The sequence below is a fragment of the Mandrillus leucophaeus genome, unplaced genomic scaffold, assembly GCF_000951045.1.
Source record: "Mandrillus leucophaeus isolate KB7577 unplaced genomic scaffold, Mleu.le_1.0 Scaffold73, whole genome shotgun sequence".
NCBI lineage: Eukaryota > Metazoa > Chordata > Mammalia > Primates > Cercopithecidae > Mandrillus > Mandrillus leucophaeus.
The window spans coordinates 2547191-2566328 of NW_012107919.1; the positions used below are offsets into that span (position 1 = coordinate 2547191).

The window sequence follows — 19138 nt, forward strand, 5'->3', positions numbered from 1 at the left end:
TATCCACCCACAGGAAAATAAGTCATTATACGAAAAAGATACTTGCACACACGTTTATAGCAGCACAATTCGTAATTACAAAAATACGGAACTAGCTCAAATGCCCATCAATCAACGAGTGGATAAAGAAATTGTGGTATATATGTACAATGGAATACTACTCAGCCATAAAAAGCAACGAATTAATGGCATTTGCAGCAACCAAGATGGGATTGGAGACTATTATTCTAAATGAAGTAACTCAGGAATGAAAAACCAAACGTTGTATATTCTCACTCATAAGTGGGCGCTAAGCTATGAGAATGCAAAGACATAAGGATGATACAATAGACTTTGGGGACTCATGAGGAAAGGGCAGGAAGCAGGTGAGGGATAAAAGGCTACAAATTGGTTTCAGTGTATACTGCTGGGGTGACAGATGCACTAAAATCTCACAAATCACCACTGAAGAACTTACATAACCAAATACCACCTGTTCCCTAAAAACCTATGGAAATAAAATAAAACAGGATAAAACCATACCCAGATATGCATGCCCCCTTCTCCAGGGCTAATGCCTGCTCAGTTGTGGCATCTGGTTTCTGGTCTTAGCCTTTGCTTCTCTTTTACCTGGACCCATTCTAAAGGAGTTGGTCACTGTGGCACACAAAAGTGTGTTCAGGACCAACCAGTTTTAGGAATAAAATCTCACAGAGAAGCAAACTTCTAGTTCCCAAAGCCTCCGAACATTAATACATGAAGCAACTCAGGCAATCTGGCCCTTTGTTTTCCCAGTCTTAAGACTGTCCATACCCTCTCTTGATGCTGCTAAAACCTGACCTAGAAAATGGACATCCCAAGGGGCATGCAACCAGCCCCTGGCTTTGTCTCCCAATCCCAGCAGAGTAGGATAAACCATGAGAAATCCAGTGCAACATCCAGCCTATTGGTAGATCCCGTGCCCCAAATCCAGCTGTTCCCAAAGGTTCCCTAGGCAAGGCATCTGGTGGTTGCCTGATTTTTCATTAGGTTCTGTTGACATCATGTGGATACAGCCTCAAGGGGTGTGGCTTCCACAGGCCCTGTAGGTCTCCCAAAGGCCTCCCACACCAAGACCAAGGAGCTGAGTGAGGAAGTGGGCACCAGAGTAAAAAGCAAGCTCTCATATATGTTGAGTGTAGGCTCATTGGAGTCTGGGGGCTTGGAGGACAGGTTGGTGGTGAAACTGTTATGCTAATGAGACTTTATTTCAATTCCAATGAGTCCAATGGCCTCTCCCCAAATGCGAGTTTGTGCATGTGCAAATATTAACACTGAAATGTTGTTAAAAATGAAGTGCCAAACTATGCAAACCAGTGTTGATCATAACCATTCCTCCAAGTGGTTATAGAAAGAATCAAAGCAATTGTTTCCTACTGTCTCAGTCTGTTCAGGCTGCTATAACAAAATACCATAAACTGGATAGTAACTTATTTCTCACAGTTCTAATCTGGGAAGTCCAAATTCAAGGTACCAGCAGATTTGGTGTCTGTGAGGGCCCACTTCCTGGTTCATAGATGGCAGAAGAGATGAGGGGGTCTCTGGGGCCTTTATTACATGTAATAGCACTAATCTCATGAATGAAAGTTCATGACATAATCACCTCCCAAAGGCCCCACATCCAGATACCTTCACATTGGGAATTACGTTATAAGACATGAACTGGGGAGTGGGGGTGACACAAATATGCAATCTGTAGCACCTACTACTCATCCATGTACATTTTACCAGCAGTTGACCCTCAATGATGTTTCCATTAATTGGTTCCACACTCCTTCGTAGGCACGTTCTTTCTGGTTCTAGTGGCCAGCAGAGCTCATGAGTTGGATGCATGACATTTACTTGGAAGTCTACAGAATGTCCTTGGGAAGAAGTATGTTCTCCTATTTATGATGGAGACTCAGCAAGGCGAAGCTGGGTTTGCCATATGCCTTTTCCAGCTTTCTGCGCCTGTGTCTGCCTCCTACTCCTGGTACTGACGTAGGCACCACCACTTCCTTTTACTTGATTATTTCATTTGCCTTGAAAGCCAGGAGCAACCAGGGTCCAGAAGGAAGGAAAAAAAGGGAAGAGTAGGGAATCCATCAGTTCTTGGACTTACTTGTACTATTCTTTGCAATGGCCTTCACCCCATGGTGAGCCTCACAAAAAGCATTTTGTAGGGGCTCCAAGTTTATTTCCCACTGTAGCAAGACAGTGGCTTTGGGAATGTCTTTTGTGCATATTTGAGCCCTCTTTACAGAGAAGCCGAGAGTGGAGTAAAAAAATTGCTCCTCCAGTCTCTTAAGTACTTTCTAGGTACATGTAGAGAATTGGAGCAAATTAGGCTTCAGTGAGAAGCAGCGCCATGTTGCTGCCCAAGCTCAATGGATCCATAAAAGCCCCAGGGTTGTGACTGACCACCAGGGCACAGGGATGCCTCAGAAATTGGTTGGTTTGTCTGTTTTCATTACAAGAGACAAGCTTTCTTACCTTTGAAAGCTCCTTGGCCTCAAGGCCACTTCTTACTCAATATTCTGCCTTCTTAGAACTTTGCTTTGAATATGGTCCATCACGGCTTCTCTGAGTCTTGACCACCCAATTTCAGCCTCTACTGATAACAGACTCTTGTTTCTTGGTATTTCCTGAGAGAGAATCCAGTTGGCCTAGCCCATGTGCTGAGCCACATTTTTGTGGCTGGTCAGCCTGTGAGCTTGTGGCTCCTGGGTCGATGGTCTCTCCTGTCCAATAGCCAGAGGGCAAAGCAGACGGTACCACATATGTTCTCTGGATAGGGCTGAACATAAGGCAGGCATCAGGACTGCTGGGACTCACATGGGATGGTACAGATGGGTGGTCTTGGGAGCTGGTGTCCCATACCACTGTTATTCTTGGACTCCTTGGGAGCCACTGACCTGGATGAGACTTCTTTATGCTCTGAGAAGGGCACCTAAGTGAACACTGGCTTCTTCTGCCTTGGGTCCCATTGGCCCCAGGAATACATCTTTCTTTAGCTGCTAAGTCATGGGTAGGCTGAAACTGCTTCTCTGGGGCCTGTGGATGGCCAGGGGTGAGCATTTTTTTTGGCCCCTGAGCTCATCACCCAAGCTGGGATGGCTCCTGAGACCACACTGGGTCCTCCAGGACTGGAATGGTTCTTTAGCAACCCCCAACAGGCACTGTTTTGTGGCTGGTTTGTGAAAGGGATTCCATCTCACCATCTGGAGGAGGTAGAATGAGAAACAGGCAGGTTTTGGGGTATGAAAGCCTTTGTCATTTTATTTTACAATAAAAAATTCTAACAGCATATGAACACTCTGTTCCCAGCAGAGGCTAAGGACATACAAAGTTCATTAGAAAGCAAAGCATTAAAATAACAACAGCTACATTCAAAGCTTCTGCTCAGTACTTTGCCCAATGTGTCTAATATGGTTTTAAAGACTCACTGGTCGGGATTTTTCACCCAGAGTTAAAGCACATGTACAAGTACTTACATATCCTCCAAATCATAGACAACAACGACAATAACAGCAACTCCAGATGACGCTAGATCTTGTGGGCAATTTCAAATTTAGGAATTTCTTCATTTTTCCTTGGCAAAACGTTGTGTCATGGAACATGTGACTGTATAAATTAATTCAGCAGATCGGAGGAGATAAAGTATTTTCCTGGATAAAACTGAATTGCAAAACTAATAATTTAGTAAGAATGCCTTCAAGTGCTTGTCAAACCATTTTCAGATACATTATGCACATGCTGTTCAAAATCACCATGGGAAGTACAGAGGGTCTTATACCCATTTGACAGATGAGGAATCAGAGAGCAGTTTAAAGTGAGTTGATCAAGGTCTAGGATAGTTATACCTTTTTCACAATTTCCAGTCCATTCATATGCCTCTGATCCTGTTTGGTACAAATCTTTTCTCTACTCAGGTTGTGTGTGAGATGGGTGTGTGTTTAAGCATAAGGAAGAAATGAGGAGAAATAAGATGAGGCCACAGTTCATTTATGTAAAATATGTTGATGGCCTCGCTCCATAATTTGCAAAAGTCTGACCAAGGTCAGAGAATGAAAATGATCAATTTTTGGATTTCATTTATAATGGCTCTCACTGGAGTATGCTTTGGCCAGTGGAACCAGATTCTGCCATATCACAAACTTCCCATTTTTTTTAAACCTGCAGAGTCAGAGCAACTGCATATCTTCTAAAGTCATGTGTTTGTGGCACAATTATATTTCCTACCTATTCCTTTTCAGAAACACCTTACATTTTAGCATTTACCACAGGCTAGGATTCTGTAACAGTTCACCTAAGAAATCAAGAGGTCTTTCAATTCTCAGGACACTAACTTATATTCAGAAGGTCAAAGCCAAAATAACTTAAGTTTCACTTGAAACCAATTTTGTTTCAAAAGACTCTGTTGAGGGGCTCATTGGTTTTCTCATCCATGCAAGTGTGTGGCCGTGAGCCACATTAATAGCACCTGAGCTAAGATCATGCAATTCAATTTACAAGTATTTATTGTCTGCTGAGCAAGACATTGTGCTAACTGGGCCTTGGTCAGAAATTGCTTCTTAGACCCAGCGGCTGTATCAATAACTGGTGGTGGGGTGAGAAGTGGCTGGGGCAGCTCTGGCCAGTCTAGCAGAGTTTCAAGTATGTGCACCCTCACCTGATGTGCAAGTGAAGATGCCCCTTTTCTCTCTGTGGTAGCATCCAGGGGACTGTTCTCCGAGTGCTGGCTGCTGCGTGGCATGGCATCCCAGGAGTACTAGTCAGTTCCAGTGTGTAGGAGGTTCTTTTCGGAGGTCTTGCTCACTCATGCTCCTTCTTCTGGGTACCAACCCCCAGTAAAAGTCCCTGCTGAAAGGGTCAGTCCACGGGGCCATGCTTAAATGACATGACCCTGCCTCCTTGGTAACAGCTGATTGGACAGGCACCTGACCCCAGGGTGGCTCACCCATAGGCAGATGAACTAAACCAATCAGATCCTCAAAAATTTGCCTTAGGGGTCACAGAGATGCTAGTCAGAGTGGTGGGTACTGAAAAGGAAAGGTTTTGCGGAGTGGGTTCTGGAGTGGATTTTTCAGCTACATATGCACTAATGAGAAAGCTGGTTGGCCAGAAGCAGCAAGAGAACCAGGCAGATAGGCAGAGGGAAACAGAGAAGAAAGTCCATGAGGACAGAGAACGTGAGAGTAAGGGCAAGGGTAGCTGTCTCCATCCCTTTCCTGTAGGGGAGCCCTGTTCTGTTTGTGAAATGTCCCTCTATTCTTTCAGCCAACGCCTGCACTTGACCAAGTGTGAATGGATTTCTAGTCCTTGCAAAGCTCCTTGCCTGGAACACATTTGAGGTTGGACTGAATGGCAGAATTTAATTTCCAACACTTAGACCCCCAGTCAGTCCCTACTCCAAGCTAAATGACACTCTTTCCTTAAAGAGTACTTGGATGTAGTTTGTAAATAAAATCCAAATTATTTTCTGGTGTGTGATAGGAGGAATTTAGGATTAAGTACAAATCCTGTTTTCAGACTTTTAAGACAATATCTGTTATGTTATTCATTAAACGTTGAGCACCTGTGTGCTATGTAGAAAAAAAAACTCGTTTATATGTAATCAATGTTTAAATCTTTTGATCCATTTCTCTAATTTCTGCCTGTTAGAAAAAGCATTTCTATTAGTTAAATTCCTCACCTCCTCCATTCTACATTCTCTCTCCAAAGGGGTGTGTGTGTGTGTGTGTGTGTATGTGTGTATGTGTGTATGTGTGCATTTTAATCACAGATCTAACTATTTCCTTTCTTCCATCAAGATTACTCAGACATTACATGCCCTTCTGCTGAGTTCTTAAATTAACAAACTCACAATAAAACTTCTCCCGGGACCAGGGAATTGATTCTTACATAATCTACCCTGAAAGAGGAAACTCCTTGTTCTGCAGGTAACAGCTGCCGTCTCATTATGCACAAGCCTCAGATCATAGGTCTCACGCCACACAATGGACTTTTACTGCACCACTGGGTCCCCTCCCCTGATGCAGAGCATGGACTCTGCTGCCTCACAGTGACACAAAGTCAAGGGCCTCCCTGCCTGCCTGTTGGGATCCTTGGTGCTGAGACAGGAATGCACCCCCACAGTCTAGAACAGCAGGTGAGGTCTCCATTTCCTTGATGGAACTCTCTGGAAAAAGCCAAATGCATTTCTTTTTCATGAATGCAGAAAACTCATATCAAAACCAGCACTGAAAACTGTTTATTATGCCACAAATGCATCATCCTCTATACACTGTATCTGAAGTTCGTTATATACTCAATCATCTTTTTTCTTGGCAAGAACATTATGGAGTTCTTCATATGACCCTTATCTTTTTTTTAAACCTCTAGGCACAGTTGAAGAAATGTGTTACTGACAAGCCTGCAGGCCACATGGTGAGATGGAAAGCAAGCGGGCTGGTGAACCAGCAGGTAGGGACTGAATCATTGGGCTGGTCACTTCCCTTCTTGGTACTTCTGCTTCCTCCTCCGAGGTCAACCAAGGTCCTCTGTGGTTTCTGCGACTGTCTAGAGGGTTCTGATGAACATGGTGTTTGTTCATTGCTGCCTCCTCGGGGCTCTCTGGGAACCCTATTTCAATTCTTTGAGGCACTTTTGCCCATCTCTTAGAGTCAGCTGTCCAGGTATCTGTCACCTCTGTGGGGTTAGGAGATTCTTCAGGGAAAGGACCACATCTCTCTCAGTCACAGAAAATCTGACCAGGTGGCTCTGTCTCCCCATGAGTGGGAAAACGTGAACAGACTGATTTCTTTCCAACTTAAGGTTTTCCTCTCATCTATTAATACTACTGTTAAACCCCTGGTGTCTAGTTTAAGAGTGTATCTGATTTAGCATGCTATCTTTTTAGTCATCTCAGTTGACTCACTCAATATTTCCTGGGGCTCTGTAAAAGACCACAGTGATTTGTGACTCCATCCTCTTAGCACTCTGGAGCCATAGCTCTGCAAACTGTAGACTCAGTCTCTGTAAGTCATTGAAACATCCAAATTTCAGACACTGTCTTCTGAAACATTTACATATATTTCAATTACAGTAAGGTCTTGAAACGTCATTTTCACATACAGTATTTCCAGGCATTTACCAAATAGACAAAGTACTGGTTGATATCATTGCACTAATGAAATATTGTTGATAAAGCAGGACAATGTAGCTGATTTTATCAGACTCATACCATTTGCATGAAAAGGCTGAGTTTCTTTGGCTCTTTGTTCATTCAAGTGCATTGAATGCCTATGTAGATAGACGTAGGCATTGTGTTAACCTGTCAATAAAATCTCACACTGTCCACAGTGTTTTGCAAACTGATTTAGGTTTTGGACTACAACAACTGGCCATTGATAGAAATATACCATATATACACACGGGAATTACAAAAATACATTTTATTTATAGCTGATTTCCTTTTTAAGTAACAAAACACTAACACTATGAAAGATCAACCAGCATACTAAAAGGACACTACCTATTATCATCCGAACAAGAGACTTGTTTGAAGGTTCCATGACACATCGTCTCTGAACATTCCAGAAAGGGCAATTTTTTGCCATTGGAAAATAAAAACAACTTCTTTGAAAAGTCTCTGCATTGACAGTTTGAACCTCCCCTTCTAATCAGTTCCATTTCTAGTCTTCTCTCAACTTTTAAATTTCTACCATCTTCTTTCAGTAAAGACCAAAGAAACTCGTGAGGACAATGGAAAGATGGGCTCAGAAGAAAATGGATACAGCTGAAGCTAGATGGGTCATGGGTGAAAGCAGGACAGGACCTCATTCTCCAACACACACCAAGTAAGCCCCCAACACTGCACAGGTTGTCACACTTGGCGAGGGAACCAGAGTCTCCAATCTCCCAGGTATACAAAGTCAGTAACTGTTTTGCTTGCATTGATGGGTAGGCGGCGGCTGGTGCCTCAGTGCTGTGAGGCGATGTCCTCTACCCAGAGCTCGGGAAGCCAACTCGCCATGCCAGGGAGGGTGACTTGCAACGTCACGGTCACAAGGTGGCCACCCTGCCATTTCAGCAAACATCTTCCTATGTCCATTAACTAGGGGGGAACTGGCTAACTCCATATGCTTTTTAAAAGGTTATTTACATTTAAATGAAATTCAACAGCTTTTCTACATTCAGAAGCTTCTATAAACAGAGGCTGTGGCCTGGGAAGACTGTGGTTCTACCACTCCTGTTTCTAACAGGAATCAAGTACTATTTCCTTTTGTACCACTCAGCAGCACACACTGGACATCATTGTTGAAGAGACAGAGATTTTCTTGTAAAAGTTGATGTATCTATTATCCCAAGAAAAAAAGAAGCTCCATTCTCAGGCCATCTTCAAAGTAGGGCAAAGAAAAACCTCCACAAATAACCGTATTTCTTTTGTAGGATCCTAAAAGCTCTTAGCACCGATTCTCCTTCCGTTAGATCCTAACTTGTAGGGGACTTTTATTTCCAAAATGGCAACACCTTTTAAAAAATCTGTCAACACAAATCCACCATTCCCTCTCATCTTCTCTCTTTCTTGGCCTTTGTTTAATTGATGAGGGAAACAAAGAGTCAGGCCTATTTATAGGCACAGTCATTGGTACTGACTTTCATCCAGTTCATTTGACTTTGAATATGAACCTAAAAAAAAGGGGCTCAGGTTTCTTGGCTGGAGTCAGTGTCTCCCTTACAAACTGATTTTAATGCTCACGGTCATGGCTGACTGAGAATACAGTCTGGTGCTTAATCCACACTCCTGCATTGCCTTTAACGCAGAAACAGAGTTAACATGCAGAGGTCACCGAAGATAAGAGCTACGTTCTCCCGCTTCCGGTGATTGATTAAAATGTGACATTGGATAGGAATCTGTAGATTAGCTAGTGCCTCTCATGACTAAGCTTCCATAGGGAATACGGCCACAGTTCAAACATTTGACGTGAGAGATTACCAAACATAAGGCCCCAAGCAGGGACTTCTTGACCCACAGTCAGTTGGATGAGCCAAGAATCTAGTCGTTCAAGAGTTTCCTGTTCCCAGAAGCCCCATAGTTCACCTTTTCAGAAACGGAGGGTGAGAAAGACTCACCCATTGCTATGTCTCAAGTCCTAACATGTAGGCATGGGAAACCCAAAGGCTGTGTCCTCAGAGTTCAGAAGTCCAGAGTCCCATGGGCTAAGGCATTAGACCTGGAACTCAAACATATCTGTCTGTTTTTTGGCCAGCTTGGCCACCTCCTCCCGGATGGCCTTCACGAGGGCCGCAGTGGAGATGTTGGTCAGGGGAGCGTCTGATGGGTCATTTTCTGCCAGGCTCTGCTGTGACGCTGCTGCGGAGGGTGCCGGGGCCTGCTCCAGGCTGGGGTGCAGGTTGACTGGCTGGCTGTACTGGCGAGGAAGCCTGGAGGGAGAGCTCTGCGGGTACCGTGATCGGGGGTAGGCCTCGATGTACCCTGGGAGGGGCACCTGCAGAGGGCGTGGAGAGAGAAGGACAGGGCCCGGCATGAGGAAGGAGCTCAAGTCACAGGACACACTCGACACTGGAAGCAGGAGGGGACTGAGGACATGGAAGAGAACTCAGAAGAAAATGGAAGCCACATACCATTGTATAGATACAAAACTCAGAGTCAGTTTGTTTAGAAAATAGGTAATTTTGGTGGCTCACGCCTGTAATCCCAGCACTTTAGGAGGCCGAGGTGGGTGGATCACGAGGTCAGGAGATCAAGACTATCCTGGCTAAATGGTGAAACCCCGTCTCTACTAAAAATACAAAAAAAATTAGCCAGGCATGGTGGTGGGTGCCTGTAGTCCCAGCTACTTGGGAGGCTGAAGCAGGAGTCACTTGAACCCAGGAGGCAGAGGTTGCAGTGAGCCGAGATTGCGCCACTGCACTCCAGCCTGAGCAACAGAGTGAGACTCTGTCTCCAAAAAAAAAAAAAAAAAAAAAAAACATAGGTAATTTAGACTCACTGGATATACTGTTTGGATGAATTAAATAGGTGTCTGAAAAACCTTAGGAATATATACATCTGAGTCTATATTTGAATCTGCCTAGCTACCTTATTTTTTATTACTATTATTTTTAGAGATGATGTCTCACTCTGTCATCCAGGCTGTAGTGCAGTGGTGCCATCATAGCTCACTGCAGTTTTGAACTCTGGGGCTCGAGTGATCCTCCTGCCTCAGCCTCCTGAGTAGCTGGGACTACACCTGGGCATCACCATACCCAGCTCTTGGTTACCTTATTCATATAAGCGCAATCCAGCAAACAGAACTGTTTATGGTCTCCAGAGGAACCCAGGGGTTTATTATTAATAATAACTAACATCGATTGAGCCCTGTGCCAAGGGTTTTCCACACATTATCTCATTTAGTTCTCAAAGCAATAAGCTAGGAGGTCGGTATTGTTATCCTTACCTTGCAGATGAGGAAATTGACGAGTGCCACAATCTAAGGTGACAACCTACCAAGACATTCTTTGCAGAGGTCTGTCTGGCTCCAAGGGCTGGAATTAATCACTGCATTAGAATGTCTTGGATCTGGGATATGATTTTGGTTTCTTGAAACGTTTTTCTCTCTTCATCAAAAGTGGAAGACACAGAGTCCTATGCTTAAAATATGTAAACTTCCAGGAATAAGGACAAGTAAATAATTTTTAATTTAGAGTCGATTCTCCTACAGAAACAGTGGCACATACAGGGATGCTGTTCCAGGGTAATCCACATAACCCATGATGTTAATTGGAACACTATAGAATAAGCACCCACAGACAACAGAGGCATGGGGTGCTATGGCGAATGAAGTATGTGTGGGAGGACTGGGCAGCTTAGGTGAGTTTGGAAGTTGAACAGGGTACCTCCAGGAAGATGCAGTAGGAGGGGCATTCTGGGCAAAGGGAAAATCAAATACAAATCATCAAATCAAAATGTATGGGAGTACTGATGGCAGAGGCTGCTGCCATCACACCGGCTGCAGCAGGGGTGCGCGACTAGGGCTGCACATTCCATGGAGCCAGTGGGAGCCCCCCGCTTTGGAGCTGGAGCAGGAACTCCCCCGGATGCTGCTGCAGCCACCCAAACCGTGACTGCAGACCCAGGCCTCCTCCTCTATGGAGCAGGCAGGAGCCCTGCCCTCCCGGGTGGGGCTACAGCCACCCAAATTGTGCTGTGGATTCAAGCCTCCCTGTGGTCTTGAATGGGGACAGGAGCAGGCAGGATCTGCCCTGGGTGCAGCTACAACCACCCCACCCACAGCTGCAGAACTGGGCTTCCCCCTTCACGAGCAGGCAGGAGCCAGGGACAAGTTGGAACCCTGCCCCTTCTGTGTTGGCGGGGCTGGAGCTCCCGGGTGCAGCTGTAGCCACTCTCCCAGGCACAAGACTAGGCATCTGCCTACATCCTCAGCATCTTGGGAAGGTGCCCCCCTCCCTGCTGGCTTGGGGGTGTCTGCTTCTGCTGCCTGGTCTCTCTCTTCCCCCTGCAGGGGCTCTGATTTCTGAGTGCGGTTGGGGACAGGCCCCCAGGGCCATGAATGGCAAGGGGTGGGGTAGACAGATAGACTCCTGGGCGGAAGAGGGTGGGTCTCCCATAAGACCCTACCTTCAGAAAGCCAGGGAGGGCCTGAAGATTGGGGGCTACCTGCTAGTCCTCAGACTGGAGTGAGCACTCGTGGTTTCTCTTCTGGGCCAACCCATGGACCAATCAGCACACACTTCCTCCCCTCTGAGGTCCATAAAAGCCCTGGGCTCAGCCAGGGCAGGGCAGAGGACAGCTAGAGCAGAGGACAGAGAGACTACAGGACAACCAGCAGCAGAAAGGAGCTACCCTCCCTGCTGAGAGCTTCGGAGACCTGCAGAGACGTCTGAACAAGCTGCCTGTGGAGAGGAGCCACCCTCTCCAGGGCCTCCTCTCTGCTGAGAGCAGCAGATGGTGGGATGAGCAGTGGGCAGAGAGGAGCCACCCTCTCCAGGGCCTCTTCTGTGCTGAGAGCTGAACACTCCACGGGACGACCTGCCTACAGAGAGGAGCTACCCACTGCGGGTCTCCTCTGAGCTGTTCTAACGCTAAACAAACCTCCTTGTCACCTCCTTCACCTTTGCTGTATCTACATACCTCATTCTTCCTGGACCCAGGACAAGAACTCGGGCAAAAGCACCACCGGCCACAGAGGTTTCCAGGAAGAAAACTGACACCCCAAAGATCCCGTAACAGTACAAAGAAGAGAGTGCCCCAGGGAGCATCAGTGACCTCAGGCTGACCAGAGAGGGTGTGTTTAGTGTGGAAGGAGCTCAGGCAAGACAGACAGACAGGGGTGGATTCATAAGCTACTGAATGTCAGGCTACAGAGTCTGCATGTCCCATTTGATCTACCCGTTTTCAATGTCACACTTCTGAGAAATACAGCCTGTTCCCATGCTTAACAGCAATGCTCATCTGGCTCCTGAGGGAGGATGGAGCAGGAAGTCCTAGTCTGCTCTGGCTGTTATGCTGAAATACCATAAGCTGGGGAGCTTATAAACAACAGAAATTTCTTTCTCACAGTTCTGGAGGCTGCAAAGTCTGAGATCAAAGTGCTGGCAGATTCTGCATCTGGTGAGGGCCTGCTTCCTGGTTCAGAGACAGCTGTCTTTTCACTATCCCCTCACATGGCAGACGAGGTCAGGGGTCTCTCTCAAGCCTCTCTTCTAAGGGTACTAATCCTATTCATTAGGGGGTTTGCACTCATGACCTAACCATCTCCCAAATGTCCCATGTCCTAGTACCATCACCATGTGGGTTAGGATTTCAACATATGAATCGAGTGGGACACAAACATTCAGACAATACCAATGGGATGGGGTGATAACTCAGAAACTCTACATGGGGTGATGTGTGGTGGGAAAGCAGTCCCCTCTCCTCCCTGCTGGATGTTCCGGTGATCCCTCCTGAGAAGGCAGTTTCCTGAGATGTGCGGCTGACGCCTGGGCTGGGAGGGACGGATGGGTGTCAGGCAGAGGAGGAGTCTATATTTGGAAAGGACACCTGGAGGTGGACCCACTGGAGGTAGGGAGCAGACAAGTTCTGAGGCTTTCTCAATGGATCAGATGAGAACTGATGAGGACCCAAGCGAGGAAAGAAGTAATGGGATAGATGTCCCAAGTTACAACTTGGGACTTTGATTTCCTCACAAGACCCAGCAAAGGAAGACAAAATAGCACACAAGTGCTAAGGGTGGGTCTTTATATACAAGGACTGATATGTTTCATTTGTATCTTAGAGGAAAACCAGAGTTGGGCTGTTTGAGTTCTTGGGCCACATAAGCTGGGAAGGTACAGGTTACTGGGGTCACCAAGACCAGGACATGGCGTATGTATTTCAGATCTCAGCTCAAACTTCCTTTCTTCCAGGAGACCTTTCCCAACCCAACATCAGCCTAGGGATCCCTGTTAGATGTTTCCTTGCAGCTTCTCCAGCGTAACAGTTATTGCTCCTGGTGCCATTGCCTGTCTCAGGCTGTCAACTCCATGAAGCTGGCGAGTGCCTCACTTGCTTATTGCTGTACACCAGTGCTCAGAATTGTGCAGAGCAAGAGCAGGGAGTCTCTCAGAACCTGGGGTTCTGAGGAGCACAATTTGAAACTCATGGAAGAATGATCAGCTGGGGTCAAATATTTGAGAAGGAAGTTGCCACATTCCCTTTCCCTGCATAACTGTACTTGCTGTGGCTGAGAGAGGCAATGTCCAACTCTTGGGACCCCCCAGCTCTATGGTATCAAGCCTGCAGGTGCTGGTGGCTGGGACAGGCAAGGGATACCTGATCTCATTGGAGTATCCTCAGGGCAATATTCGGCAGTAGGGCAGAAGCAGGGAAGATGAGATGAGAAACTCTTCCTCCCTTACAGTAGATGCGGGCTGGAGCCATCATGCCCTTCCCGCCAAAATTCAGGGCTGGCAAATACTACTTCCCTAGCCAGCGCCCATGGCAGACATCACCAACTTGATGATAGCACAGTTTCCTGCTAAGCCTGGAAGCCCCTCCCAATCCTTCTCCATCTGGCACCAAGGATGAAACCTATTTGTCATCCCAGGTCCAGGTGATTTTATCCAAGCCAGCTCCTGGGATTAGGAAGGTCCAACATCCAAATGCTGGTGAGGGACTTTTCTTTTTCACATAGATGTGGAAGGTGTGCATTATTCCTGGACCCTTCTCAAGCTGACAACTGGTCTTTCTGAGCTTCCTGCACTTATTTCCATGTGCTATAAATCACCCTTTCACCTTGCTCCTTTCATGGGCACGCCTCCTTGCTTAATTGCAGGTGATAATTGGGCTCCAGGAAAGACCCAATTAGGCTGCAGCAATCATCTTCCTGTTAATTAAAAACAACTAATAGGACACCGGTTCTCCTTCACACTGTGGGAGATGAGCCCAGAAGAGTCCAGTCCAGTCATCGTGGCAGGAAGGTTACGTTTCCATTTGCTTGGTTCCTTTACCTTCATCTTTAAGGCAATTATGAACCCAAAGGCATCTAGATGTAGCTATAAGCCCGGCTAAATTATCATTTGTAAGTGTCTTGAAAGCAGGGGTCAAGGTTTTGGAAAATACCTTCACCAACTCCAGTTGGTGCCCAGTGTTACACTCCACACAACGGGTGAACTGTCAAAGCTGCAGGCGTAAGGGAATTACTGCCTAAGTAGTTCAAGTTAAACATCATCTACTTTCTGAAAAGTCTACATAACTTTCAGATGAAGTGGAATTACAAAATCAATAACCTCTGAATTGATCAAATCCTATCCAGTGACATCAGCCATTGGAACAGCAGAGAATGACAAAGGATGCAAAAAAGGCCCCCAAACAATCAAAACAGCTGCCAGAAAGTCCCACATCCAGAGTGACAGACTGAACAGCAGGGGATCCCTCTAGTTCCTCTCTTACAGCTTATTGACTCCAAGCTTACAAACAATTCTAAGGAGCACAGATAAGCCTCATTTGCAGATAATGGCACACAATGCAAAGCACACTTAAGGGTGAGCATATTACGAGATGTGGGGACATTGACAGCAATATGGAGTACCCACTGGAAGCAAGGTCAGAAAAAAACATATTGAACCACAATAGTAACCCCCAAAATTATAGTAGTTTGGAGATATTTCACAATATAAGGGCAATAATCCTACAAGCCACGAGAGTTCACCCTACAAATGCCATTTTAGTATAATGAGGCATCATAAGTATATTGAATCACTCATAAAAGGCAAATTACATTGTATACTCTTCTAATGGGGAGAGGGAAGATAGCATTCATTTCAGAAATATTTTATGCCAAGCTGCATATATTTTTAAATGTTTTTGAAATTAAAGGGGTAAGCTTTAGTCATCTGGAAAATTAATATATGTAGTAATTCAGTCTTGGGTTTCTCTTTTTTTTTTTTTGAGGCAGAGTCTCGCTCTATTGCCCAAGCTGGAGTGGAGTGGCATGATCTCGGCTCACTGCAACCTCTGCCTCCTGGGTTTAAGTGATTCTCCCACTTCAGCTTCCCGAGTAGCTAGAATCACAGGCACTCGCCATCACGCCCAGCTAATTTTTGTGGTTTTAGTAGAGAAGGGGTTTCGCCATGTTTGCCAGGCTGGTCTCTCACTCCTGACCTCAGCTGACCTGCCTGCCTCACCCTCCCAAAGTTGTGGGATTACAGGCATGAGCCACTGCACCCAGCCCAGTCTTGGGTTTCTAATGCTTCATTTTCTAACATTTCTTCTAAAATTTTATAGAATTTTATGCTAAAAGAAACACATTTAATAAAAGCTTTGGAGCCAGACAGGTGCAGGTTTGAATTCCATCCTTGGCACTTCCTTCCTAGCTGTGTGGCCTTAGGTAAATGGCATCCCCTGACTCGGCCCTGATTTCCTCATCTGCAAGATGGGAGTAATCATGGGAATGATAAGACATACCTGAGATTGTAAATAAAGATTAAATAATATAAACAAAACATCTGACAAGGTGTCCAGTAGATAGAAAATACTCAACACATGGTAGTTATTATTATAAAAATGTACTTGATTAAGGTTGTCCTGCTAGGAAGAGGTGGGAGCTGGGCTAGAAGGCAGGTCTCAAGCTCCTCTGTCAAGGGGACGTCCCCTCTCACCACACCATCTATCTCCTTTAAAATGGCTGACTTTAGTCATCCGGTTACTGGGAGGAGGCTAACAAACCTTCAGCCTCAACCTTTTATCTGATTTACTTTTTGGCATGTGTTAAGCAGGTGAAGTTTTATGACGGGAAGAGCAAGGGTCTCACCGAATCTGCCCACTGGCTCGGGAGCTCATTCTCTCCTGCATAGGACATCCAGGCCTGGTTCCTATAGGATGAGGGAGGCGTCGGGATGAAGTAGCCGGTGAAGCCAGGTCTGTTGGCAGCTGGGATGGCGAACACCGCTGGCACCGTATTACCTAGCATGGAGGAAATGGAGGAGGGAGGTTAAGAGAGACTGGTCTGGCAGATCCAGCCACCCAAGAGCCAAATAAAGTCAGTTTCATTGCCTCCGTGGCTGGCGGCTGGATTTGAAGTCTCATTAAAGCAGGTCTGAGCTGAGGGGAGCTTGCTCTGGGCTGTAACATTTGCTGGGGAATTTAGTTGCATTTAAGGTGCAGGAGACCCGGCCATGATGACTAAGATCCCAGGTGATGTAGCAACAGAGGCAGGTGGGATGTGGCGGAGGAAACCTGGTCTTCTTTCTTTGTGGACCTCTTCAAGAGCCACTGTGCACAGCTGGGCAGGTGGTGCACAGCTCAAGAGCATCTGGCCTAGGGGCCAAGTGGGGCTAAAGTCCAGCCAGTATTTCCTTTGCCAGGGGTGGAGTCTGCACTCACCTGGGGGAGGAAAGTCTTTTTCTAACTTCACCAAATGCAGCATGTACTAGTAGTGCTCTGGATTTTTCCCTTCTTCTCATCCCCTAAAGAGGGAGTTGTGGGCCCAGCCAGCACCCCGCCCACTAGGCCTGCATCTGCCCAGGCCTGGGGAAGCTAGGGAAGTAGAGGAGGACTCTGGGATTGGCCTTGGCTAGGGTATGAGAGAACAAAGGTCTCCAGGGGCAGGAGAAGCAGCAGACCTCCACCTGCCATTCAGCCCCACTCACCCTCGCAGTCAGAACAAGTCTGCTGGGACTCAGACCTGGCTTTCTAGAGAAGTGATGGTCCAACTCCCCCATCCCCATCCCAACACCCCTGACCTGCCAGCAAGAGGAAATAACACCTTGGTGTCCAGGTGTTTTCCTTCCAGGAGAATGTGTATTTCTAAAGAGCCAAGAAAAAGAACTAAAAGAAATGGACTTCACTGATGGAATTTCTAGACACCATGAATGCTTTACTAAGTTTTGGCAACCGAGTGCTTACAGTTTTAGCCTAAAACGTATGGTTTGAATCAACTAAGAAACCAATTATGTCATGTACAAACCTCAATGTTCATTTCGGCATTGTTTGTTATAGCAAAAAACTGGAAACTACCATTATGTCCATCAATAGGGAAAAGTATAAACTGTGGCTCATCATAGAATACCACATGGCAGTTTAAATGAATGAACTAGATCTATATAGTATGTGTATAGCAACCTGGAGAAATTATTTTAAAACACTGTTAAATAGAGAAAGTACAAAAGGAAACGTATGCCATGATATCATTATGTAAATTTCAAATACGTTAAACAGTAATATATACTGTTATACATACATGGCAAAGGATTAAAACCTATCACTTGGGGCCCGGGATCACCTTTTGGGAGAAGGTGAGTGAAATGGGGGTGGATAGCTGTATCTGGAATGCTTTAAAGATAAAACCAAAAAAATTGAACTGAAGTCTGGCAAAATGTTAACATACATGCTGACTTTAGCATAACTTGGGATTTTGCCTGATTTCAGATCTTTTAAAGAAAGAAAAGCAGCAGCTCTTTTAGCTGGGGCTCCTGAAGTTACGAGGGGATCCAGAAATGCAGTGGCTGTGATTCCTGAGGGTGGTAGGTAGAAAGAAGATTGGATTTGGGGGTTTAGGGGAAGACAGGGCACAGCAGCAGGGGTGGGGGACACACTGGAGCTTTTCCTCTCTTGCCCACCTGAGTAATTTAAAGCCGACTGATCCAACTGCGCCACGGACACGGGGCCTCTGGACATCTGCGTGAAGGAGGCGCTGTCGTGCAGCTGGGCCGGCTCGGGCCCTGCAGACTCGGCCATTCTGGTCTTGCTGCCGATGTCTGAGGTGGATCTAGATGGGGCAGAGGGACTGCGTTAGCACTGTCCCAGACCTCAGGTGGCATCCCAGGCAGGAAGAGCGCACCCTGTCACCTTTGGGCGTGGACAGCTGCCTCCAAGCCTCCTGAGGGTGGTAGGCCCGGAACTGGATTTATTCCCAGATAACAAACAGCCTTCTAGGGACACCAGCAGGGTAGGAGGCACCCAGATTTGTAGCAGCTGTCATGGTGGCCTGAGCTGAAATCATTTGTAGACATTCAAGGTCAGTTCTCCCCTAAGGGTGGTTCTCATGTCTCTGGGTGGTAGAACATTTAATTTCCACATAAAAGAAGAAAAGCAATTAGCCCTGGGTATTAGCTGGGGATGGTCAACCCAGGAGGTGATGACATCATTAGCAGCCAATGGGAAGGCTCTGTCTGGAGTGCCTGGTTGCTCCCTTCTCATGGAAAGGGGACCCAGGACAGCTGGGGAGCCACATTCCCTGTTCCTAACTGGCAGGAAGCACCAAGCCCAAGACTCGGAAACTGGGATTGACTCCAGGGAGCAATGAGCATTCTAACAGAACTTTGTTTTGGTGCCCGGGCAATCAGAGAATCAAGCCCATTTAACACATCCTATTTCCACTTAGTGCTCAGAAGGCCATGTAAGAAGAGAGCAGCTTGGGCTCTGCAGACGCGGGCATCTCCTGGTTTTCCAAAGGGTCCTTCAGCCACAGACCATTCTCCCTCACAAGCATCACCCCTGGCCTGAGGCAGTTTCACAGAGGGACTTCAGGCTCCCCTAAAATTAGTCCAATGGGAGAGAGGCAAAGACAGCTGCAGCAGGTCTGGCCCCCCACAGGGCCGCCCTCTGAGCAGAGCAGTGGCTGTCACAGAGCAAATGACAGCCACAGCAAGGGAG

The 19138-nt window shown here is 46.4% G+C and overlaps 1 protein-coding gene across 1 annotated transcript in view; it reads right to left on the reverse strand.

Moving 5' to 3' along the window:
• Positions 1–3248: 3248 nt before the first annotated feature.
• Positions 3249–19138, reverse strand: part of KIAA1549L (KIAA1549-like ortholog) — a 138342-nt gene continuing 122452 nt past the window's right edge. The window contains exons 18-20 of the mRNA XM_011965560.1: positions 18103–18251; positions 16296–16447; positions 3249–9491 (exon numbers count right to left, since the gene is read on the reverse strand). Coding sequence (XP_011820950.1) covers positions 9210–9491; positions 16296–16447; positions 18103–18251 — 583 coding nt within the window. The 3' untranslated portion in view covers positions 3249–9209. The remainder of the gene's footprint in view (positions 9492–16295; positions 16448–18102; positions 18252–19138) is intronic.